We start from the raw sequence: 25,284 nt of genomic DNA, 5'->3' as shown, positions 1-25,284 counted from the left end.
TGTTAAGAAATTGCCTAATATTTAGCTACCTAATAAATTTAGAAGATATGCAATCATTCATTTATTAAAAAATCAAAAAGTTAATTTTGCAATCCATAAAAAACTATAAAATAGTCAGATTAATTTATTGGTTTATTAAAAATTAAATTGATCAATATGATTTAAAATTTTCAGAATAATAAAACTAACTCAGTTATATTTAATTAATTAGCATCTTCTGATTTAATTAGTACAATAATGTATGTATTTAATTTTTAAACATTTACAAAAATTAAAAATAAATACCCGTGTGGAGGCACGGGTCAAGATCTAGTTGTTAGTTATAAGTCCAATCTCATTCTGCTTTAACCAAATTTGGTTGATGATAACAATAATAATACAGAGAAAGGATATAAGACAAAAGATTAACTGAAATTAACACTAATTAAAGCGAGATTAAGGTTGAACTTAGTACTCTAAAATGAGAGAGACGCAGATTAGGGAGAGAACAAAGTGGCATAAATTTCCAAAAACACTTGAACAATGACACTGTGGTGTTGAAGAGAGTTTAAAGAAAGAAAACACTGAAGAAGCTTTTGTAGCTCAGCCGCTGCAAATATCTGTCTCTCAACAATCATTTCCACCATCGACGTCCTAAAATCCTCATAAGGATCCTCTGACTTCTTCACCACCGCAAAACTCTCTCCCTTGGAAGATTCCGAGGAGAAGCTTCTAGAAGAAAAGAGTGTATCTCTATCATCACTCTCTTCTTCTTCGTCCTCGCTGCAAGACCAGCACCACGACCCACTTGACTTAAAACGAGAGGCGATGAGAGAATCAGAACCGAACTGAGATGATCTTTGCTTCCTCCTTGTCTTGATGTTCTTCTTTGAGTCTCTGAACGAACGGCTTCCTTCGTAGAAAGGGTTTGGTGGGAACGCAGAGAACGTGTTAGGCTTAGGTTTGTGACGGTCCACGCGTGGAGTCTTGGCTTTAGGTTCGGTAAGGAAGAATCTGTCGGAAGATGTTGTTTGGCTAGCAACAGCAGAAGTGTCGACCACGTCGTGTAGGTCTCGTGGTCGGCAAGAGCTTAGAGATGACCGGACTATTCTTGGAACCCTGAGCCTCATTCTTTTCTCCATGTTAGAGAATATCGATGTAGAGAGAGATAGAGAAAATGACTATTGAACAAGATGTATTAAAGGAGGAGTGTCATAATATAAAGACTTTTGAGGGAAGGAGATATAATAAATTCTCTGTTATTTTTTATTTCTTGTTTTGGTTTGTATATTTCGTAATATTAATGATAATTTAATGATTACAACTTTTTACGTTTACTACATTCTGAAATTTCTTTTGTCTTTTCTTTGTCGTCTTTAACTTAAACTATTGGAATAGCTGACACCAAAAACATACCGTTGGAATTTCCTTCTTGCTCTTTTCTTTTTGTTTTTATTTTGCGTATATACACTCGAGGACTTCTCGTTTTTAAAACTTATATAAAAATGTTTTTAGTTTTGAAAATTTTGACATAAATTGTGTTTTGTAATGTTTGTCATCTTGTAGAAGTCAGTTCTGTTTAGCTTTTCGAAATCCTTACAATCAGTCATTTTAAAAGTTTTTGTAGTATGTAACAAGATAAAGTTCTCTTTAATTACTTTCAATTTGAGTATTGTTATTTTGTATTTTTAATCATTTCATTATTTTTTAATATAGTTCATTACAATACATTTTATGATTTTTGTGTATGTTAAAAAAAATGAAGCGAACACAATAACCATTCATACGTTAAAGTATCAAAAATACAAATTTTTTGACATTTCCAATTGAGCCTTCCTCACCAGAGTTCATGCATCGGTTATTGAATCTAGCTTGAGTGTGATCGTTTTATTCAAAAAGGTAATGAAATTCGAATTAAATGATTGAAAATGAAAATTATGCAGAAAGGTGGTGCACGACGATCACTAAAAGTCAAAGTATGTTGAGCAAGTTAGATGTTGCTATTTAAAAAAAAATAAAGAAATTTGACTTTTAAAACAAAAAGTAGAAACATTTACCAATAAACCAAAAGTCGCTAGCAATATTTATTTTCACAAAAAAGTGCCTAACATTCCTTCTATTCGCTATGTCTTTGGGTCTCTAGGCTGTTATGCACCTTGCTTTAACTAATTAAATGAAATCGAAAACATTCAAACATCACTACAACAAATTAGATATATAGACAATACAATTCTTTGCTATATTTATTAATATTTCTGTGGATTGAGACGTTACTAATATTTGTACAACCAAAATGTTGTAGCTATGTTTCGTTGCAAACAACATCAAACATTCACATGATCTCCTAAACTTTCCTTGTGCATTTTGCTGCTGTCATTCATTGGAGTATGGATTGAAAAATGTAACGATTTGCATGTTTCCATTTTATATCGATGCATGAAGATACTATTGGTACCATATAACAATTTAAACAAATGAATGTTAGTCTTTGGGGGTTGAACCACATTGTTTAAGAACTTTTGCTCCAACACCAGTTTAGCTGCCACTTCGAATCTTCCAAATATGAACTTCAGGGGTATTATCTTAACACTTCCATTGATTAAGGAACTTTCAAACAATTTAATTTTGAATGTTTTTGGTAAATTTTTTTTGGGAAAACTGTTTTTTTAGAGCAAAAAAATAGTAACTATGTCCCTTTAGACTAATTTATATTTTATGTCATATTTTCCTATAACACCCTTTAATATTTTTGAAAATAAATTTAATAAATAGTTTTACAAACAAAAAGAATTTGGAAAAATAGTAACTTTTGATAAAATACCTATATGAACTTAGTGATATTTTTTCCAGTTATAAAAAAAGTTAAAATTATAAATTTCATATTATGTTATAAATAAAGTAGAAATGACATTCTACGAAGTAGAAAACGAAATCCACTTTTTTCATTGAATCTACAATGTTTAGAATACATGATCTACGTAAATAGGAGTATTCTAAAAATATTTAGAATACACATTCCGCGCTTAACCTATCATTCTAAAATCTTTAGAAATCAAAATCTACACATTAATATAAATCTAAAACACGTAGAAACTGACTTCTACAGATTTACTATAAATCTAAAACATGTAGAAATCAAAATCTAAACATTACTATAATTCTAAAAAACTGTAGAAACCGATTTCTACATATTAGTTGTATTCTACGGATAAGAAATCAGTTCCTAAAAATATGGAAACAAAATATTTGGGAATATTCACTTTTATATTTTGAAAAAAAAAATCGATTTTTTTCAAAAAAAAATAAAAAAACGAAAAAGGAACAAAAAAAAAACGAAAAAGGAATAAAAAATTACAATTTTAAGGACATTACTGCCATTTTGAAAAAAAAATTAATCTAATGGGACATAAAGTAGTATAGATTAGTATAAAGGGACATAGTTACCATTTTTTTGCTCTAAAAAAACAATTTTCCCAAATTTTTTTTTTGTCAAACAGTTTCTCATCTCGCATCTCCCTCTGTTAAATCAAGTCTCCCTTCCTCTCTTCTCGGGTTCGAATTGGTTCTTTTTTTTTCTGTAAACTCCTATTTATAAATTTAAGAAAACCCTCTGACAAAAAGAATTTATTCTAACAAGAATTTGTTTTGTTCATGTTGAAGAATAAAAAGAAAAGAAAACAGTACGATTTAATTTAGCTTTTAGAGCTGACTTCTTTAATGCAATTTTAAGGACACTGAATTCTCTTTAATGCAGGAAAATGGCCTGATGTTTGGGAAGTGAATGCGTATTGGCTCAGTCTAATTTCCCTTTTTACCTAAAAGTAAGTTTCGTGTGTGGTGGCCGCCTGGCCGGTAGGGGACCATATCAGCCTCGTCACGTCCTATATTGAGCTAAGCATGGTTCCAGGCCACTATTTGAATTTCAAATCCATACTATTCTAGAGTTCTATAGTAATACTAATAACGTATGTAGGATGCATTTCAAATTAGGAAGATAGTTCATTCAATCTAAAAGTTTTTAAGTCCTTCGGACGTAATTTTCTATTTTTATCAGGGTTTTATAAATAAATTATAATGACCAAAGTAATGAATGTAAACAGTAAATTCTTCTTCATTTCTTAAAATTTACATCATGGAATTTCTTTTATCCATAGTTCTTTCTTATTCTTCTCATTTTAAGAAATTATAAAAAAAAAACATTTCTTATCAAATTTAGAAAGAATTAATAAGTAACAAATACTTTTTCCATTCTTAGTGTTATTTTAATGGTCATTAGTAAGATCATTTTTCATTTTTAGTGTTTTAATGGTCATTAGTTGCCTAGATAAAGTTTTTCGAAAATGATTTCCTATAACAAAATTGCCAGCTGTAGAATTGTAAAAGTGAAACTACATTCTGTGACTGTAAATAGCAGTAAAAAGCTACCAAAAAGTCAAATGGGCTACGCAGGCAAAAATTTAATGGACCCAGGCACGGCTATATGTTAGGCTGATCGATTAGACCCAGATGCCCTTCTCCGCCTACGCCTCTTTTGCCTGATTCTCCCATATGCTTAGCAGCACTATAGCTCCTACATCACAAGCCATCAAGTCAAATTGAAAGCCGGCAAAGTTTGAGACCATACTTGGGAAACAAGAATCCTATGTTATCATGCAATAAAAAGTTAAAGCAGACTTGGAGAGATACTGAAAAAAGCTGGCAATGTTATCACTGGCTGCAACACCAGCAGGTACTATCCAGCGAGTAGCAACAAGAAATGACATGTCAATCTGTGAATTGAGAGCAAAGTATTATACTTCTTAATCCCTCCAAAATTGATTAGAAAAAAACAAGAAGATAACATGAATTACCTCGTCAGTCGTCCCTATTGAAAAGGCCTCCCAGATACTTACTCCTGGAAGAACTAAGCTCATCTTCATCCTTAGCTGATCTCCAGCGTGCAGGTCTTGTATTCTCCACTGTATTATTCAAGCCTCGACTTAAATCAATGCCAAGATAGCCGGGCAACCTACGGTTCCTTCCTCTGACGTGTAAGTTATTACCCTTTAGTCCTCCCATACTTCAAATCTGGAGTCACTCTGACAGATTAGCTCCTTTCCGATCACAGAAGAGTATGTTGAAAAATTCACATCACTTCTTCGAGAAGGCAGCTGGTTCTCATCTGTGGCTACTGGGTGAATATCTCTTCGAAAATTTCGAGAAAAGTACAAGGTCTTTGGTATTTGAAATGGTCAAAATCTAGCATTTTCTTCAGGAGCCAACAGCAGTTGGTGACCATGTGGCTACTGTCCAGGCAATTTGAGTCACCACCATAAACACCAACTCTGCCATCACCCTATCTCCAGAAGCCCAAGAACAGCAGGGTCTTCCTGTAAACAGAGTAGCATTATCACCAAAAGAAAATGGACGGCACAATAAGAAGCAGAGTGAAGTGGTGTCTCATTACCTTCGAGGACCCAGTCTGTAGTAGATTCTGTGTAGCGCCACTCTCAGAGCTACCAGCAGGAAACCTAGCTATGTTCGTTCCAGAAGCGAAACCTTCAAACACTAGTCCTATCTGAAATCACTGTGGTGTGTTATCATCACTTTCTCTAAATAGTGGTACCTTGATGTTACGGAAATGGGGATGATCAGCTCTTATCCCAGTATTAAATATGGCCATTTTGACATTAGCACCAGTATACCCCTTTCTTCCAGAGAACATCTATCTGCTCCAAACTGAGTCAATTTTAAACCGACAGGTTGGTTCATTTTAAGAGAACAAACCGACTGGTTTAAATTGTTTTGGTAGTGGAATCGATTTGGTTCGGTACAACCCGAATTTTGTTTGTTTTTCAGTTCAATAAATTTCGGTTTGGTCTTATTTAATTGTTCGAGTCCAGTTATTAGAATTGTATGGTTTGATTTGGTTCGGGCTGTTTCTTGGCCAACTTGTGTGTTTGTCCTTTTGTCGTCACCGGAAGCCTCCGTTTTAAATCCTCGAGTCAAAGGTCGTCAAAGAGAAGAAGATCAAATACAGCCACTTCACTTGGATCGTAGGCTTCTTCCTTTCTCTTCGACTCCATTATCCTTTCTACTTCAAGGTTTGTTGAGTTTCTTTCCCTTTTTAGTAACTTCCCGACAAAAGATATATTGTATTACCAATTCGCACGCAACTTAAAAAAGTTTCAGTTAACAGTGACTTGACCAACGACCCTTTTTTCTTGATTGTGTCGGTAGGATAAGTTTCTGAAGTTAAAGACACGAACTTGACTGTTTTGTCGGTTTAGAATCTGTGTGAATTCCTCCTCTCATGGAGATTAGATCTGAGCTCCGAAAACTTTCCCGAAGTGGAAAGCCGACATGGGCTGTTCTGGTTGCGATTCTGGCTCTTACTCATATCTTGCTGCTACTTTCATACGGAAGATATCTGTTGCCTGATGGCAGAAGACTCAAACTGCCCAACGAGCACAATGCGTTGCTGACTCCATCGCAAAACGGTCTTCTCAGGAACACACTTGCGGTTAACGTCTCTGCGGCTCCTACAGGGTTGTTGGAGACTAATGGCTCTGGTCTACGGAATGAGACAGAGGATGATGAAGGGTTTGTTGACATTGTTGATTTTGAGAGCTTTGAAGATGTGAATGATAGTGTCATCGTCAAAGAAGTGGCTGGAAGCAATGCAAGTGACAATCTTTTTCCTTCAGAGAAAATTGTGATGCAAAATGTGTCTTTGCAAAGTCAGAAGAACTCTGGAGGCTCCGCCATAGCTGCTCCTGTTTTGGAAAATAGTTCCTTGATTGTTACTAAGAAAGTGAGTAAGAAGAAGAAGAAGATGCGGTGTGATCTTCCACCAAAAACTGTGACCCCAATAGATGAGATGAATCGGATTTTAACAAGGCACCGTAGATCCTCACGCGCAATGGTACGTCCTTCTAGTTTCTTTGTATACCCTATGGAACTTTTAATTATCATGTACTTGAGAAAATACTGCTTCTTCCAATGTAGCGACCGCGTTGGTCTTCTAGGAGAGATGAGGAGATGCTGGCTGCAAGAAAGGAGATAGAGAATGCTCCTCTTGTAACAATTGATCGAGAACTCTACCCTCCAATATTCCGTAATGTTTCCATGTTTAAGAGGTAATGGTATACGTTTATGAGTTCTCTTAATGTCGTTAGTCCTATATAGATGAAATAATATGATCTGTTTGGTTCATAAATCTGAATTTTTGGTAGTGTTTTCCTATAAAAGGTAATCTTGACATATTCGATTCAGTTATATACCTCAGGAGTTACGAACTTATGGAACGGCTACTCAAAGTTTATGTATATAAGGAAGGAAGCCGTCCCATTTTCCATACTCCAATACTCAAGGGATTGTATGCATCAGAGGGATGGTTCATGAAGTTGATGGAAGGAAACAAGCGTTACACTGTAAAGGACCCAAGAAGAGCTCACTTGTACTATATGCCATTTAGTGCACGGATGCTAGAATACACTCTGTACGTGCGTAACTCTCACAACCGAACCAACTTACGCCAGTTTCTTAAGGAATACACTGAGCACATCAGTTCCAAGTACCCTTTCTTCAACAGAACCGGTGGAGCTGATCATTTTCTTGTCGCCTGTCATGATTGGGTATGCACCTCCTTCAGTTCTTCTATGATTGAACTAGTTATTTCGCCATTGAGTAATTATATTGAAATGCGGGTTCAGTTTCTTCGGTTAGTTTGGGGTCGGAATCCGGTTAGTTCGGGTCGGTCCAAATCTCTTCGAAGTGAACTGGAATAAAATTTGGTTCGGTTTTTGGTTAGTTCGGTTTCAAAATCGGTTAAATTTTTTGTTTAAATTGAATAAAATTCGCAAAATTTTGGGTATGCTCGGTTATTTCGGCTCGGATTTTGGTTAGTTCGGTTTGAAATTTTTGTTTAAACTGGTATTTTAGTAATTTTATTTTTGAAAACCGAACTAACCAATTACTAGGCCTAAATATTCACCATGTTGAATTTGCCTTCACTAACCAGGCACCATATGAGACGAGGCACCACATGGAGCATTGCATTAAAGCTCTATGCAATGCAGACGTAACCGCAGGCTTCAAGATTGGAAGAGACATCTCACTCCCTGAAACATATGTCCGAGCAGCCAAAAACCCGCTTCGTGATTTAGGTGGAAAACCTCCCTCTCAGAGGCGGATCCTTGCTTTCTACGCCGGAAGCATGCACGGTTACTTGCGCACCATTCTACTACAGCACTGGAAAGACAAAGACCCGGACATGAGAATCTACGGTCGAATGCCACTCGGGGTGGCGAGCAAGATGAACTACATAGACCAGATGAAAAGCAGCAAGTACTGCCTTTGTCCTAAAGGGTACGAGGTGAACAGCCCGAGGGTGGTTGAGTCTATTTTCTACGAGTGTGTCCCTGTGATTATATCAGACAACTTTGTGCCGCCTTTCTTTGAGGTTCTTGATTGGAGTGCCTTCTCGGTCATTGTTGCGGAGAAAGACATCCCGAGGTTGAAAGAAATTTTGATGTCTATACCGGAAGAGAAGTACGTAAAGATGCAAATGGCGGTGAGGAAGGCGCAAAGGCATTTTCTGTGGCATGCTAAACCGGAGAGATATGATCTGTTTCATATGGTGTTGCATTCTATTTGGTATAACAGAGTGTTCCAAGTAAAACGTAGATGATATGCGTATATGGTGATGTGTTAGTGTTCTTATGTACTTGTCTAAGTCTGTTGTGTGAGTAGGAATAGCTACAATGCTGACTCTCTACCTTTGTAAATATTGATTGTATTACAAGATGTATGTTTCTATGCTAATAAAATGGTTACAACGTGTATGTTTCAGTCTCTTTTGGTTTGAAGATGTATCATGTGTGTCTCTATGTTAACAAAATGGTTACAACTTACAACTTGGTAACTTACAGGAGGTGTATGTTTTAGTCTCCGTTGGTGTGAACTTTAGCTTTTGAGTTCGGCTTAACTTGATTTTGATTCGAAGGGAAACAAACACGCATAAGCTCATGGGCCTGCTTATCCAGCGCCTGTCTATGGGCTTTCGGCCCAAAATAAAAGTCGAGCTGTCTATGGGCTTTCGGCCCAAAATAAAACGTCGACGTTTCGGTGTAAGAGCAAATCGTTTAGACCAGTTTCTCCCACAAAGCTCGTCGTCGTCGTCGTTGGGAGGCTGAACCAAAAAGCCATGAGCAGTGAAAAGGAAGAGCAACCATCAATGGAGATCGACGATTCGGACAATGTTCTCGATCTCACTAGCTGCCAGCTCCACACTCTCGATGCGATCGAGTTACCACCGACTCTAATTGAGCTGGACCTTACGGCGAACCGTTTATCAGAATTAGACTCGAGGATCGCTCAGCTCTCTGCGCTCAAGAAGCTTTCTCTTCGCCAGAACCTAATCGACGATTCCGCCGTCGAGCCTTTGTCTCGCTGGGACGCCTTATCCGATCTCGAGGTGATCTCTCCACTCTCTAATCGTGTTGAAATGAATCGGCATTTACAATCCGTGACACCCTACGATTGATGCAGGAGCTGATTCTCAGAGACAACAAGCTAGCAAAGGTTCCAGATACTGCCATATTCTCAAAGCTTTTGGTTTTCGACGTATCTTTCAATGAGATCACTTCGCTGCAAGGGTTATCAAAGGCCTCTAGCACGCTCAAGGAGCTCTACGTGTCTAAGAACGAAGTTAACAAGATTATGGAGATTGAACACTTGCACGACTTGCAGATTCTTGAACTCGGTTCTAATAGATTACGGGTTTGTTTTGTTCTGTTCTGTTCCACCTCATTTGGTGTTTTCTAATCGCTTTATAAGGATTCAGCAATGAAAAATTGAGAGTCTTGGTGTTTCAGGTGATGGAGAATATGGAGAACTTCACTAAATTAGATGAACTGTGGCTTGGAAGAAACCGTATCAAAGTTGTGAACCTGTGTGGGCTCACATGTATTAAAAAGATTAGCTTGCAGAGTAATCGATTGACTTCTATGAAAGGATTTGAGGTGTGCATTGTTTTACCTTTCTGCAGATACTCATTAACATTTTATTCTTCTGATGTGTTGAAAAAATATGTTCTCAGGACTGTGTAGCTCTTGAAGAGTTATATTTGAGCCATAATGGTATCTCGAAAATGGAAGGCTTGAGTGCTTTGGTTAACCTGCGGGTATTGGACGTCTCGAACAACAAGCTCACATCCGTTGATGATATTCAGACCCTCACAAAGTACTTAAAATTTCTATTGCCTTAGACCTATTTTTTTGTGTTTTGTTGTTCTCCATCTTGACTTGACATTAATTTTATAGGTTGGAAGATTTATGGCTTAATGACAACCAGATAGAATCACTTGAAGCTATCACAGAAGCTGTTACAGGCTCAAAGGAGAAACTCACCACTATCTACCTTGAAAATAACCCTTGTGTAAGTTTTTAACCGTGCATCGAGGTCTTTCAGTCTCTGGTCATGCATCATCGTAGGATTTCATATCTTCGTTTTGCTTTTTGATATGGCATGTCAATTTAGTGATCCCATTGCTTGTCTTGTTCAGTGTGCATCGTAATATAGATAAATCATTTAATGTATGCATCAAGGAACATAAGATGAGCATCGCAACATGGTTGTAGACCTCTGCATCCGTTTATTAATTTATTTGGTTGAGAACCAATATCTTGTTTAGATTATAATTTTTCTGGCTGGGAAATTGTAGAAGTTATCATTTCACTTTGGATCTATCCATGTAGCGATGTCTAGTTAAAAAGTATTATTAATTGTGTATTGTCTTATCTCTTGTCAGGCCAAGTCTGCTGATTACGTTGCTGTGCTGAGACAAATCTTCCCAAATGTGGAGCAAATAGATTCTAACTTATTTGCTTGAAGATAGATATTCCTCGTTTTATGAGAGGCTGCTTCCTCATTAGTTTAAAAAATTGCAGAGCATGGGCATTGAATCTAAGAAATCAGGTGATATCTCGAAATATATATGTGGTCGGCTGTTTATCATAAAGAAGTGCAAAGGAGCAAGTCAAATCGTTGTCTTTATCGATATTTTGTCAAAAGGACTCTCGTGTTCCCTTGCAAGCAGTGTTTGGTATGTTTGCAAGGCTGAGGTTGTCTTTGTTTCACCTGACACTATCTTGTTTTTTGGTTTCGTGTGTGATTGTTAAGCACTGAAAAGTTGCTATGTTGAGATTTTACTGCCTTTTGGTTATTATTGTCAACTCTGTTCTTTCATCAATACTGTGAAGTTGATTAACCAGAACAAATTCCTGGAAAAGAAAACGATCATTCATAGGTCTTGAATCTTGATACATTTTTAATCACATTTTGTAGAAGAGCTATCTTTCTTAACGTTTCATATGTACGTATACCTAAATAACCATGGAAAGATAGTATAGATAACAGTTATCACTTATCACACACTTCCCAAAATACAGTACTTTCCAGACTAAACCGATTTGATTCGAATTCTAATTTTGTACCGGTCTGCAAAGTCAAGTACGGTTTGGTATGGTTTGATTTTTAACTTTACATCACGCGATTAGAAAAAAAACAGGGAGCTTTAGATGAATGTAGCGAATAAAAAGTTGACAAGTGTAAAATCCACGAAGGCGCGCCAGTAGTTTACTAGTTACCGCAAAGCTGTAATTCCTGCGAGTGAGATTGCTTCGAAAAACCCTTCCCGAGTCTTCGTCCTCCTCCTCCTTCAAAGTCGTCTCTCTCTAGAGCCGGAGAGCTCACATTCCCAGCGTAAGAAAAATGGCGACTCTAGAGAGTCCACCTCCCGGAACGTCGTCGTCTGCGATGAGGAATGCTTTCGGGACCGTTCTCTCAGCTCTGATCCTCCTCCTCATTGGTGTCCTCGCTTTCTCGATCCGACTCTTCTCTGTGAGTTCACTCACCCTCTCTCTTCTCCTTTTGTTTATTTCAAATGCTCAACTCTAGATCCGATTGAACTACTTTAGATCCGACTATTCTCGATCCGATCTCATTATAATGCTGCGATTGATCGGTGTAGCTTCTTCTCTCCCTTACTCTTTGTCTAGTGAAGCTGCAAATGTTGTTCCTTGATAGCTACCCCAGTGGAGATATTAAATGCTTCAGCTTTCGAGATTTAGCTTTGAATTGAGAGAATGCTTGGGATGAGACTAATTCTTATTTGAATTTAGCAATCTTGTAGTTATTCAGTGTTTGATTTTTCTTTGTTGGTAACGTTCATTGACTTATTTTCAGGTGATAAAGTATGAAAGTGTGATTCATGAATTTGATCCTTACTTCAATTACAGAGTCACTCAGGTTCCCCTCTCTTTTCTTTTTTCCAAAAAAATTAGTTTGTGCTTTGTGAGAAGCTCTCCTATTAATTTATCAGGTTCCGGTCCTTTTTTTATTTGTTGTTTGTTTCAGTTCTTATCGAAGAATGGAATATACGAGTTCTGGAATTGGTTTGATGATCGGACCTGGTAATTCCAGGACCAGAAAGCTAGACTCTTGGTCTATCTTCAGTAGCATTATACTCATCTTCTTTCCTTTTTTTTTATAGGTATCCTCTTGGCCGTGTTATTGGAGGAACTGTTTACCCTGGTTTAACATTGACTGCTGGAACCATCTGGTGGTGAGTGTAGTTTCACCGAAATCAGCAATTATTTGACACACACACATGTATATCTGTTTATAATTTTGATATTATCCATCTGCCTCAGGGCCTTGAATGCAATAAACATTCCTCTGTCAGTAGAGACTGTTTGTGTCTTCACTGCACCTGTATTTTCAGCTTTCGCATCCTGGGCGACTTACCTTTTGACCAAGGTTTGTCTTTTGTCTAATATTTTTGTTTTTATTATATTCCAGAACCATTTGATTCAACATCACCTATTTTGTCTTTTAACAGGAAGTTAAGGGCTCCGGTGCAGGACTAGCAGCTGCTGCTCTTTTGGCCATGGTAATTTATTCAACATACGTTAAATTTTATTCAATTGATGTCTCGGAAGAGTCTGAACATTAACACATTAAGTTCCCTTAAACATTATGGCTGTGAATTCTTAAAAGAATCTAACAAATTTGTTCAAGAAGGTCATGCCTATGAATTTTAATAGGTTTGTGCTTGGTGCATCGTTTAGTGGAATCTGCAACAAACGTATATAGATGCGATTCTTTGTAATGTTAGTTTTTTTAACTAAATAATTATATTTGCAGGTTCCCTCATATATATCCCGATCTGTTGCTGGAAGCTACGACAATGAAGCTGTTGCTATATTTGCTTTGATCTTCACTTTCTATCTTTACATAAAGGTTAGGGTTTTCTCCAATGCATGTAGAGTTTGTTTTGATTTTTCACCCTAAACCCATTTAACAACTAACACCAAGCATTCTCTTGTAAATTTCGATTTCTTATTCAACAGTTCCTAAAATTATTTTTTTTGGTTGACTTTATGCAGACACTAAATACAGGTTCCCTGTTTTATGCTACACTGAATGCCATTGCATACTTCTACATGGTACGACTTGGATAACTCCCCATTTTACTCTTTACTATTCTCTGCTCAACTTTCACATCTTTTTTTACCTTCATCATTTAGGTATGTTCTTGGGGAGGTTACACCTTCATTATCAATCTGATACCAATGCATGTGCTTCTGTGCATTGTAACTGGCCGATACTCTCCTCGACTGTACATTGCCTATGCTCCTTTGGTATGTTCCTCCTTCTAGTAACAGATAAAAATATTATAACAAGCCTTTCTCTGTGTGTTTCCTTGAAAAGTTTGAATGTACAAGTAAGAGTCATGCATGCTATTTTTTACTTTCCAGCATTGGACTCTAGCTATTTGTTATTTCAAAACTTTTTTTATAGGTGCACAACAAATTAAACTGATAAAATGATTAAAATATATAATAAACACAACTGCTTTTAAGCCTTTAAGGTGTCTTGAACTGTCCGCTTGTGGCTAGTATAGGAACCTCCGTAAGGATTCATATAGTTTTCAGAAATGTGGATAACTTTAATTCGTGTTATTGAGAAATTAGTTGTCTCTACGTTGAAGTGGCTGTATATAAGATACTGAATATTAACTGGAATGAGACTATTCTGAAAGCTATTGACACCAATTATGTATGCAGGTTGTGCTGGGTACGCTGTTAGCTGCCTTGGTACCTGTTGTTGGCTTCAATGCGGTTTTGACATCTGAACATTTTGCCTCATTTTTGGTGAGTTCTTTTTCCATGCCCTATTTTTCACGCACGCCTCTTATTTTAATGTTTAGTTTACTCTTTCTAAATTTGAGTTTTAAACCAACCAAGGATCAGTACTCTCGGTGCTTAGTTTTCTGGATGCGAGATTATATATGCTGTCGATTTTCCTAGCCTAGAAATTTGAGGCCTCTTTGAAATTTCAAGTTTGTCTTGTGAGATATTTTCATTGCTGAACACCATACAACTAACTGTACGAAGTACAGTTTATTGGGATGGATATGTTGGATTTAAGCTTTATGTTTGTGCAATTGACTGTATATTATACTACCTTTTCTCTTAAATTACTTCTACTTTTTAAATTATTTTGCCTGTAACTTATGCAGGTTTTCATCATCATCCACGTAGTAGCACTCGTATACTATATCAAAGGCATTCTTTCTCCCAAAATGTTCAAAGTTGCTGTGACACTTGTTGTGTCCATCGGCCTGTAAGCTTGCTTATACTGTTATTCTTTGACATGTCTACGATTACCACACCCTGATAAGAGGAGTATATCTGCATTTGATCTAACTGTAGTACAGATGGAATAACCTCTATATTTCCTGGATTATGTGTCATGGGATAAAAAGTTTCTTTGCTCCATTATATTTGCAGGGTTGTGTGTCTCATAGTTGTGGCAGTTCTTGTGGCACTGGTAGCTTCAAGTCCAACAGGAGGATGGAGTGGTAGGAGTTTGAGTCTACTTGATCCGTGAGTGGTTCTAGTTTTCAATCTTTATTTCTCCTAGCGATCAAATTTATTGGCAAATTTCGAGTATGCCATTGTCCACGGTTCAGGAATTCTGCTCTATGATTCTTATTTTGCCTGCAGCATATCTGACCCTCCCTTTTTCTTTCTTGGTTTATTTATCTATCATGTAACAGAACTTATGCAAGCAAGTATATTCCAATTATTGCAAGTGTCAGTGAGCATCAACCTCCAACTTGGCCGTCCTATTTCATGGACATCAATGTTTTGGCTTTCTTGGTCCCTGCTGGCATCATTGTGCGTTAAACGTTTATTATAGTTAGATTTTGTACGGAAGAAAATGACTGTATCAGTAGAGTTAGTGTTGATTCTTTTCTCTTTTCTTGGTAGGCGTGCTTTTCGCCTCTATCTGATGCGAGCTCTTTCGTGGTCCTGTATATTGTGATGTCCGTATACTTCTCCGGAGTTATGGTGAGTTGCCTGTCTACGAATTACAATTTCATCTTTCCCTTGCCGGAGTTATTCACCTGTCTTCCTTGATTTGTTAGGTTCGTCTTATGCTTGTGCTTGCTCCAGCAGCATGCATCATGTCTGGAATTGCGCTCTCTCAAGCTTTTGATGTTTTCACGGCTTCCATCAAATACCAGTTAGGTCGATCGGCTAATTCCAAAGATGATGTTAGTATGCTTCTCTCTCTACTTTATTCGCTCTGATGAATCATCTGTCCTACCCAAGTTCTGTTCACAAAATGGTTTGTGTTTCGACTGTTAGGCAGAGGACAACACTTCTACTAACAATGCCCCAAAAGATGATTCATCTTCTGGCAAGACTGACAAGGGTGAAGAAGTTGCAAAAGAACGGTCGTCAAAGAAAGGCAAGAAGAAAGAGAGAGAACCTGCTGACAAACCTTCTGTTAAGTCCAAGATTGCGAAGAAAAGGGCTCTTGTTTTGCCTCTTGAAGCCTCTATAGTTGCGCTTCTTCTCCTTATAATGTTGGGTGCTTTCTATGTGGTATGCAGACTTTCTTCTAGTTGTTAGTTTTAATCTCATCTTCTATAGTTAGTTGAGACGACAAAGTACAAATGATAAGACTTTCAAATGCATACGTTTCTCTTTTTTTTTTTGTAGATTCATTGTGTTTGGGCAGCTGCAGAAGCATACTCAGCTCCATCAATAGTTTTGACATCTCAATCGCGTGATGGCCTACACGTCTTTGATGATTTTAGAGAGTCTTACGCATGGTTAAGCCATAATACTGACGTGGATGACAAAGTAAGTCAGTATTTAGATCCTAGTAAGCTTGCTTTGTTAAAGGTATAAGCTGTCTTTGATATATGAAGTCGCCTGAGTTTGGTGTGCGAAAACAAAATCATGTAGGTGGCATCATGGTGGGACTATGGTTATCAGACGACAGCTATGGCTAACAGAACTGTTATTGTTGACAACAACACCTGGAACAATACTCACATTGCAACTGTTGGCACTGCAATGTCATCTCCAGAAAAGGCGGCGTGGGAAATCTTCAACTCCTTGGATGTGAAATACGTTCTTGTCGTCTTTGGTGGTATGCTTTTTTGGCTCGTGACATTGTTATCATGTGTTTTATCTCTGAAGTGTATCTTCTGATGAGACAATCAATTCTCAGGTCTTATTGGCTACCCAAGTGATGATATTAACAAGTTTCTGTGGATGGTTCGTATTGGAGGCGGCGTCTTTCCTCATATAAAGGAAGCTGATTATCTGGTACTTTTATTTTTTTTCTTTTGTCATTCCGTTTTAACTACAAGTTGTAATGGCTCAAAATGTTTGAAGACTTTGAATCTGAACCTGGCTACCTATTAATTTCTTTGCAAAGAGAGATGGCAATTACCGGATTGATTCTGAGGCCACGCCAACAATGTTGAACTGCCTTATGTACAAGCTATCTTACTACAGGTACGAAGCTTTCCTGTAAGTATAAGCTTGAACTCTGTTACCAAGGCTCAGTTTTTCTGTTTTTCTTTTTCGCTTCAGGTTTGTAGAGACGGATGGCAAAGGTTATGATCGGGTCAGGCGGACGGAGATCGGGAAGAAAAATTTCAAGCTCACACATTTCGAAGAGGTGAGCTTTAAATTCTTTACCACAAACAAGCCCGTGGCACATTGATTCCAATTAGATTCTTGTAAATGTGATTGGGTTTTGTCATGTCAGGTTTTCACGAGTCACCATTGGATGGTTCGTATATACAAGCTGAAACCTCAGAAGAACAGGATTCGTGGTAGAGCAAAGAAACTGAAACTGGTAAGCAACTCTGGGACATACTTATTATAGATGTCGATATATATGAATCTGGAAGCTAAGAGAATGTGTCACGACTAATGATACTGAGACTTCATTTTTTATTTTTTTATTTTTTTTGAGACTACATTTGTTAAATTTAAGGCTTTTGTTTTGTTTCCAGAAAACAAGCTCTGGATTGGACTCGAAAGCAGCGAAGAAGAATCCGTGGATCTAGAAACCCCTAGAAATTTTTAATGTTGGATGGTGAGTTATATGTTAACTCTTATTAGGTCACTCTTTTATCCTCAGAGGAAGTTGTTGCAGACGCAGTCAAGTTTCTGATGTTAGGATTCGTAAAACTTTTGTAGACTTGGGAGTTTTATGTTTATTGTGGAGATTTACAAATTCAGGTGGCCAGATCGAATCCCAATCCAACAAAATAAAAACTCAAAAATAGCTTCAGATTGACTTCTTAAATATTCATTTAAAGAATTATTGATGTGATCTACATATTTACGCAAAGATCCAAATTCTCAACTAGACTTCAAAGTTAAAACACTCGAGACTAGATTTTCATTAGGAAGACATCGATCTACATATCTATCAAAGAAACATATATATATACCACACAAACAACGCAAAGATCTTTTACGTGAAGCCTCTTCATTATCATTTAACGTGTTATAAATATCTGACAATAAAAACATTTGAAGCTGCATGGATTTTGTTCTTCGTGCATGGCCCCCCGAGTTGTGGTGAGCACCATATATCTCAAACACCTGGGCTCTTATTCTTAATATCTATCTCGATGTGCCATCCTGACTTTTACTCTCCACATGACTTGTACCAACGTCTTTGCGCTTGCGATTTGTACTTAGATGTGGGATAGTATCGGTTAACCAATCTGATCCAGTTGTCATATTTTATAATTTGAAATGTGAAATGTAGTATTGGTTGGTGGAATACATATAGAGTCTATACATACTTTATCTGTTTTGCTCATAACTGGCACACGATAGGGTCGCATTATCCTCTTTTTTTCTATTACTGACAAAATGTCAAAACTTGGCATAATTTTATATGGGTTGACGAAAAAGTGGTCAACTAATTGTTTTTTGAAGAAAAAAAACATTTGTATTTTACTTTTACTTCGAAAAACCTGTCCATAACATGAAATGGTTATCAGAATTAACACTAGGTACCCGTTGGTTTTGTATTATGATCCGTTTAGTATTATTGCTTGAATAATTAAACACAATTTTTTTTTTTTACTAGTACTATAGTATCTATTTTTAGATCTTGATTTCACAAGATGGGGAAGAAAATTAAATTAACAACTATAGAAGCGTAGGTACGTGACCTGTAAAACAGCATGCTTCAGCGTTATAGGGGGATGGACATGGTTCCAATGGAAAAGCACGTCTCTTTGAGAGAAAAAGCATGAACTGAACACACAAACTTTTTTTACGTCGGTTAAAATTTATTAAAATGCTTAAAGCCTATATAGTGCATGCCGCCAATATATAGCTAGCATTGAAATGCTATATTAAATATTTTAGCTTTTGTTTTTCACCAAGTAAAGGCTAATCTTCAAAAATAAAACATGTTAACATTATGATTAGCTACCAACTAATAATTGTACCTCTTGGGCATTTTTCTATAGCATATGTTTTGGAAGCTACTTTTGTTTATATAAAATGGAAATACTATAAATATATATATATATATATATATACTCTTTCGATTTCAAAATAAGTATTGTTTTAGATTTAACTTTTTAATTGTAAGAAGATTATCATTTCACATCTTAACATTTTACCCCCGAAAAGTTGTCATTTAATTTCACATTTCAGTGCAATTTTACATACCCTTTTACCCCAAAACTGTAATATTGTATTCAAGTTATTTAAAATAACTCTTTTTCAAAAAGAGTTATTTAATATAACTAGGGATGCATTAAACAAAGGTACATCATCATGGTTTTAAAAACTAGCAAGTACGAATATAACATATTTTCTAAAACAGAGAGGAAATCTAAGACTAACAAATATATAAAAATTCAAATATATGCAGCCACTATAAAAGTCTAACCTTTGCAGATAGAACCCAAAAATGTCAACATCTATTTTTAACTTTTGTCAACAGCTATCTTGGGACAGCGGCAATGCATCATCAATGATCGTAAAAATATGTAATTGTTTTTTTTAGTTTGCTCGTATAATATACACATACATGTACGGCTGTTCGAGGACAAAGAAAATATCAAGTGACACTCTATAGAATGACAGGTTTTATTGAGACAAATTCAAATCTATATAACAAGTAACAGTGACTCGAAGAAACAAAAAGCTCACAACGGCTCTTCGTTGATAACAAAATATATTACGTAGTAGTTGTCGACTTGTCGTTGATAGCAAAACTCCTAATATCTTTCATCTGTCTCTAAAGTGGGTTATTTACTCTAGAAGTTCTGTTGTTTTCGTTCTTCCAAATGGTATCTCATGAAGAGGAGAACAAATAGAAAGATGAATATAATCTTTTTATTTCTTTTTTTCCTAGGAAAAATGGCATGAACATATCATGAATTCAGAAACTGATGAGAAGACGTATCACATTAGGATACACGTATATATCTATAAACATATATCTAGATGACTATATCCTAATAGATTAACGATACCTATGTGACTATGTCTTGTTTTCGTTTTGTTATTTTTCTTTTTGTACTAAACTACGTATTCAAACATAAATATATTCACTTGTATAGTTTGAGAAGCAAAATTTGTGCTTGCATGTTGAAACTATATATAATTTGTATTAAAAAGCTTACTCTTTCGTTTTTCAATTTAGAGAAATAAATTACTTTGTTAATTTGACTTTATAAGTAATTAAATACAGGCTAGTACTATTATTAAGTATTTCAAACAATGTAATCGACAACACTGTTTGGCGTTTATGGGTTCGTTCACTGTTGGAGAAATCTTCATGCAAATGAGAAACAAACACGTTAAGCCTCGAAGTGATGATGTGATTCTGATGCGTAAGTTAGAATTTTGTGTACCAGACTTGGTCCGAAGCCAAAAAAGAACAAACCCCACGACGTACTTAGCCAGGTGTGGCTATTTTATGGTAGAACGAGTTAAGGGAGGTTTCACTTAACTACCGCAATTTTTTTAATTGTCGTTTGTACCAATTGATTGGTAAATAACTTTCAAGAGTCGTTGATATAAAGTTGAATATTCTCATCTGGGTTCTTAATGATTTATGATTTATTTTCAACGATGACAAGTTAGTGACATTGATTATAATGTTCATGAAATATGTGAATAAGATAAAGTGTGAAAAAGTCTAAAACGCGAGTGTTTTCCCTATAATTAAGGAGTACATATTCTTGAGGTGATGAGGATAAGTACTCGAAGTATGATTAAGGATCTTGGAGTTAGCTACGGTAAGTTTGATTCGTTAGGCCAGCACTCATATGATATGCAAAGTGCTCCCCACGCCATGTAGTGTGGTAGCAATATTATAGCGTTTCAGGGTAATTTGAAAGTAGTCGGATCCGTTAATTTCTTCGAATGTTTACATGCAGGATCGAACCCAAACACCTTTAGAACTATTCTAAGGGGCAAAGAAATAAACCTAAGTTTGATAATACATCATGCCCTAATTTTCTATGTGTCACAAAAGGATTCATCTACACTAAATTATAATTAAGTATATCTTTGAAATGACAAAAGGGTAATTTAAGATTCATGATCATTTAATCACATATATCATCTAGTTTAAAATATCCACCTTTTAAGATGATATATATATAAACATTTCAGTTTAACTTTAATTTAATTTAATATGCACTAGTAAAAATTACTCTAGATTTTTTTTTTTTGTGGTGAAAGATATTAATAAATTTTGTCATCTGAAACAAATAAATTAAAGCATTCGAGAACCGTAGATAAGACGAAGATTTGAAAAGGAAATGCACAAAAAATAACTTTGAATTTATCTCATATATAACACATTCTCATTAAATTTTAGTAAGAAAAAAAAAGATTATTTATAGATAAACATTTGTAAGAGAGGTTCTAATGATCTTATGGCTGCAGCTGGTACCCATTTTTGGAATAGAATTATATGGAATACTCAAATGGAGTAGAATGATCATTCCATATATTACAAAAATTATATATATAAAGCAAAATATTCCATTGAAATTTTGATAAAGAATAAATGGAATGAATATATTATATTTTTCTACTATATTCTATTCATTTGATTCCATTCCTTAGGTTTACCATTTACAGTCTATATATATCTCACTTGATAAAATCTTATCTTTAATTTCTTTCTTTTCTTATATATTTTTATTTTAGTATATATCTATAAAATATCTACCAATGAAATTGCTCTTATGAAATATGTGTCTCTCTCTAAAGCTTTTTCACTTTTAAAAGATAAACTAAAACTTAATTGTTTAGCTGAATTACAGACAAATGTGCCCATTTTATTTCTTTGATAAACTTTTTGTTTCCTAGACATGCTATAGATACTTTAAAAATAAATCCAAAGTCAATCCTTTAAAATATTTATTTGACTTTTATATGGACTACAATAAAACCCAAGATCATATTAGATATCTTACCTTCTGTCACTGACAACGTGACAGTCATTAGCCATTAGGTATACTAGTGTGTGTGTATATATAACCGGATAAGCTATGCTTTCGACATCGGCAAATAATCTTATCTACTAATATTCTAAAATCTGTCATTGTGTTTCATTCCAAAGAGTATAATGGAAACCACCAACATCACCAGTCAAACAAATCTTCTATCGAAGATAGACCTAGAAAAGCAAAACCCTACCAAAATTTTCCCACCAATCTCTGAGCTTAAAGCTGAGGCAAAGTCTCTCTTCTCCTTAGCCTTTCCCACTATCCTGGCCGCGCTCATCCTCTACGCTCGCTCGGCCATCTCCATGCTCTTCCTCGGCCATATCGGTGAACTAGAGCTCGCTGGTGGCTCCTTGGCTATTGCCTTCGCCAACATCACTGGATACTCAGTTCTCGCAGGCCTTGCACTTGGCATGGACCCACTTTGCTCTCAAGCCTTTGGAGCGGGCAAGCCAAAACTCCTCTCACTAACTCTTCAAAGAACCGTGCTGTTCTTGCTCACAAGTTCGCTTGTGATCGTCACCTTATGGCTCAACTTGGGAAAGATCATGATCTCTCTCCATCAAGATCCAAGTATCTCATCGTTGGCTCAAACGTATATTCTTTGCTCTATTCCTGACTTGCTCACCAACTCTTTTCTTCATCCTCTTCGTATATACCTTAGAGCACAAGGTATCACAAGCCCGTTAACGATCGCAACCCTAGCCGGCACCATCTTCCACATACCCATCAACTTTCTCCTCGTCTCATACTTCGGGTTAGGTTTCGTCGGTGTTTCAATGGCTGCAGCCGCTTCAAATCTCTTCGTTGTTGTGTTCCTCGTGGTCCACGTTTGGGTCAAAGGCTTACACGAGCCAACGTGGACACGCCCCAGCTCAGAATGTTTCAAAGACTGGGCCCCACTGATCAGTCTCGCGATACCTAGCTGCGTGGGGGTATGCTTAGAGTGGTGGTGGTACGAGATAATGACCGTTCTTTGTGGTTTACTCGTAAACCCTAAAACGCCAGTTGCAGCAATGGGTATTCTCATCCAAACGACGTCGTTGCTTTACATTTTCCCATCGTCCCTAGGGTTCGCTGTGTCCACTCGCGTAGGTAACGAACTAGGATCAAACCGCCCCAAAACGGCTAGGTTATCAGCCATCATAGCCGTTTCCTTTGCCGGAGTAATGGGTATGACTGCGTCAGCGTTTGCTTGGGGAGTAAGCGACGTATGGGGAATGATCTTCACAAACGACATGGACATCATCAAGTTAACAGCAGCGGCGCTGCCTATTCTCGGGCTCTGCGAGCTCGGGAACTGCCCGCAAACAGTAGGTTGCGGTGTGGTTAGAGGCACCGCACGGCCGTCGAAAGCGGCCAACATAAACCTAGGAGCGTTTTACCTCGTTGGGACGCCCGTAGCGGTCGGGCTAACGTTTTGGGCCTCATATGGATTTTGTGGGCTTTGGATAGGTCTTTTCGCGGCTCAGATATGTTGTGCTGCTATGATGCTTTATGTTGTGGCTACTACAGATTGGGAGGGAGAAGCCAAGAGAGCTAGAAAGCTAACGTGCAGTGAAGGCGTCGATGTGGTGATTTCAGCGCAAGGTAACGGTGATGACCTTACGGAACCATTCGTTTACGTTGTCACGGTCGCTGCTGACTAGCACTAATCGAATGCTTTGGGTTATTTTATTCTTTTTTTTTTTTACTTGGAATGATCGGTTCCATTTGGGGTGTGTGTTTTTGAGAACTTTTAAATCTATTCATATTTATCATCCCATGTAACTTTGCCATATTTACTTGTATTGTATGCTATTTTAGAAGAAAAAAAATATGTGTAACCGGCTAGTTAATAAAACCCGAATAAAAATTCAAAACTCGAACAACTCTTATTATATATGTGTGTCGCTTTGTATTTTAATTTTGTTTATATTATATGTGTGTTACTTTTTCAAAGTATACATTGTAAAAATTTACTGTTGTTCTTTTAGCTCACTAATCAAGTATTTGAGAACTTTTCTAATAAATCTTTTAAAACAATAGTACACATAAAATATTTAAACTATTAAATCACCAAATGATTTTTGATAAAGGATACTAGATGCAAATAAATTGTGTAACGCTCCAACTGCTTATGTCTATGGGTCTCTATATCTTTCCTTCTTGCTAATGCCCCTAAATGGATTTCAATTATCCATCCATATTAAAATATGCATGCAGACATTTTGCCATCTTTTTTTCAATCTCACAATGTTATAACACTTTTTTTTTTTTGTCATTGAATAAATTCCTCAAAGGAAAATCAACCAAGCGGTTGATATTAGAACAAACCAGAGTACTCGAGCCCAAATAAAATGCAAATAACCCAAAGACACCAGTAGGCGCCATGAAACAAGATAAAACTCAAAAGGAGGAAAGGAGAAAGACATCTTCCTGCTCAGAGGTCTGAGATACATGATAGCGAGCATCAGACAACCGCCATAGCTTCACTTCTAATGCGAGACTCCAGCCAACCCGGACCATTCGCAGACATGTAAGACTGATGGTGCTGAATATGTAAAGTACTTTCTGCGATTGCAGAGGCAATGAGGTTCCCATTTGGAGATGTTAAAACTAACTTGCAAACCTCCAATTGTCCAATAGATCTATTGAAGCTCCTCCAGTGGGATTGAAGCGACAATGTTATAACACTATTTCACAATCTTCTTTTTTAATCTCTCTCTCTCTATAACCTGAACTTATTCATGAAAATTTGACATTTAATTATATCATTTAAATTTTGGAGTAAATTTTGCCCATCTTCCTCTCAAACTCCGTCATGAATTTTATTTATATATTTTAAAATGACTTTTTGACACAATAATTATGCTAATTTTTTGTAAGGACATAAGGTCGATTTTACTTAAATAATTTATAGTTCACCTCAGATGGACAGTCATATGTCTATTATTTTGAATACTATTTGAGTTTCATGGTTACAAGACCAACTTTTTTTTCTTCTTTTTTTTGAGCAACACAAGACCAACTCATCATGTTCTTTGTAGAATTTGTAAATAAAATATAAATAAATAAACAAGCATTGATGGAAACCACAGTTCACGAGAAGAGTATTGTCATACCAGAAGCCAACAAGAAAGGAAATAAGAGTGAGTCACGGGCACTGAAAGACAACATCAATTGATAGAATAAAATTGACACCTTAGTTTAATTGTGTATAAAACTTTTCGGTTTTGTACATTAGAATTTAAATCTGCACCTCTCAGTGGACTCATCACCAGCTTTATCCTTGCAATATATAAATGTTTTCGGATGGTGGCAGCTATGCAAACAACGGAAGAGAATATAGTCCACAGCGACGTATTTAACTTCTTAAGTTTTTACTGGAATAGTGATAATTTTATTGAGAAACTAGAGTGAAATAGCACTATTTAAAAAAAAAGTGGAAATTATAAGAAATAAAT

The 25,284-nt window shown here is 36.4% G+C and overlaps 5 protein-coding genes across 6 annotated transcripts; 4 read left to right on the top strand and 1 right to left on the bottom strand.

Moving 5' to 3' along the window:
• Window positions 1-61: 61 nt before the first annotated feature.
• On the bottom strand, window positions 62-2,736 carry LOC106370461 (transcription repressor OFP8). Its single transcript, XM_048743130.1, has one exon. It carries the CDS (start codon window positions 1,119-1,121, stop codon window positions 477-479), a length of 645 nt encoding a protein of 214 aa, XP_048599087.1. The 5' UTR covers window positions 1,122-2,736; the 3' UTR covers window positions 62-476.
• A 3,150-nt stretch (window positions 2,737-5,886) lies between these two features.
• On the top strand, window positions 5,887-8,804 carry LOC106371795 (probable glycosyltransferase At3g07620). The gene is made up of 5 exons (XM_013811898.3): window positions 5,887-6,062; window positions 6,199-6,883; window positions 6,967-7,097; window positions 7,247-7,595; window positions 7,982-8,804. The coding sequence occupies exons 2-5, from the start codon at window positions 6,272-6,274 to the stop codon at window positions 8,648-8,650; spliced, it is 1,761 nt and encodes a 586-aa protein (XP_013667352.2). The 5' UTR covers window positions 5,887-6,062; window positions 6,199-6,271; the 3' UTR covers window positions 8,651-8,804.
• A 303-nt stretch (window positions 8,805-9,107) lies between these two features.
• On the top strand, window positions 9,108-11,188 carry LOC106371794 (protein phosphatase 1 regulatory inhibitor subunit PPP1R7 homolog). Its single transcript, XM_013811897.3, has 6 exons — window positions 9,108-9,436; window positions 9,511-9,741; window positions 9,837-9,983; window positions 10,061-10,203; window positions 10,284-10,398; window positions 10,772-11,188. Exons 1-6 carry the CDS (start codon window positions 9,167-9,169, stop codon window positions 10,850-10,852), a joined length of 987 nt encoding a protein of 328 aa, XP_013667351.2. The 5' UTR covers window positions 9,108-9,166; the 3' UTR covers window positions 10,853-11,188.
• Window positions 11,189-11,625: 437 nt separating this feature from the next.
• On the top strand, window positions 11,626-17,631 carry LOC106371793 (dolichyl-diphosphooligosaccharide--protein glycosyltransferase subunit STT3A). Of its 2 annotated transcripts, none has more exons than XM_048743128.1 (24): window positions 11,626-11,862; window positions 12,208-12,270; window positions 12,379-12,434; window positions 12,515-12,586; window positions 12,675-12,780; window positions 12,863-12,913; window positions 13,168-13,263; window positions 13,410-13,469; window positions 13,551-13,664; window positions 14,091-14,177; window positions 14,546-14,649; window positions 14,817-14,912; window positions 15,086-15,206; window positions 15,300-15,380; window positions 15,458-15,586; window positions 15,681-15,920; window positions 16,038-16,181; window positions 16,287-16,473; window positions 16,555-16,652; window positions 16,765-16,844; window positions 16,923-17,010; window positions 17,101-17,190; window positions 17,351-17,438; window positions 17,485-17,631. In XM_048743128.1, exons 1-23 carry the CDS (start codon window positions 11,734-11,736, stop codon window positions 17,402-17,404), a joined length of 2,346 nt encoding a protein of 781 aa, XP_048599085.1. In that variant the 5' UTR covers window positions 11,626-11,733; the 3' UTR covers window positions 17,405-17,438; window positions 17,485-17,631. The 2 variants fall into 2 exon arrangements, with proteins under 2 accessions (XP_048599085.1, XP_048599086.1); XM_048743129.1 differs by having other exon boundaries at window positions 17,351-17,445.
• A 200-nt stretch (window positions 17,632-17,831) lies between these two features.
• LOC106370459 (protein DETOXIFICATION 52) lies at window positions 17,832-24,537 on the top strand. The gene has a single exon (XM_048743121.1). It carries the CDS (start codon window positions 21,961-21,963, stop codon window positions 23,485-23,487), a length of 1,527 nt encoding a protein of 508 aa, XP_048599078.1. The 5' UTR covers window positions 17,832-21,960; the 3' UTR covers window positions 23,488-24,537.
• Window positions 24,538-25,284: the final 747 nt, after the last annotated feature.

The sequence above is a fragment of the Brassica napus genome, chromosome A10 (assembly GCF_020379485.1).
Source record: "Brassica napus cultivar Da-Ae chromosome A10, Da-Ae, whole genome shotgun sequence".
Taxonomy (NCBI): Eukaryota; Viridiplantae; Streptophyta; class Magnoliopsida; order Brassicales; family Brassicaceae; genus Brassica; species Brassica napus.
Note: the sequence above shows the minus strand (reverse complement) of the source record. Positions and strands in the feature narration are given on the sequence as shown.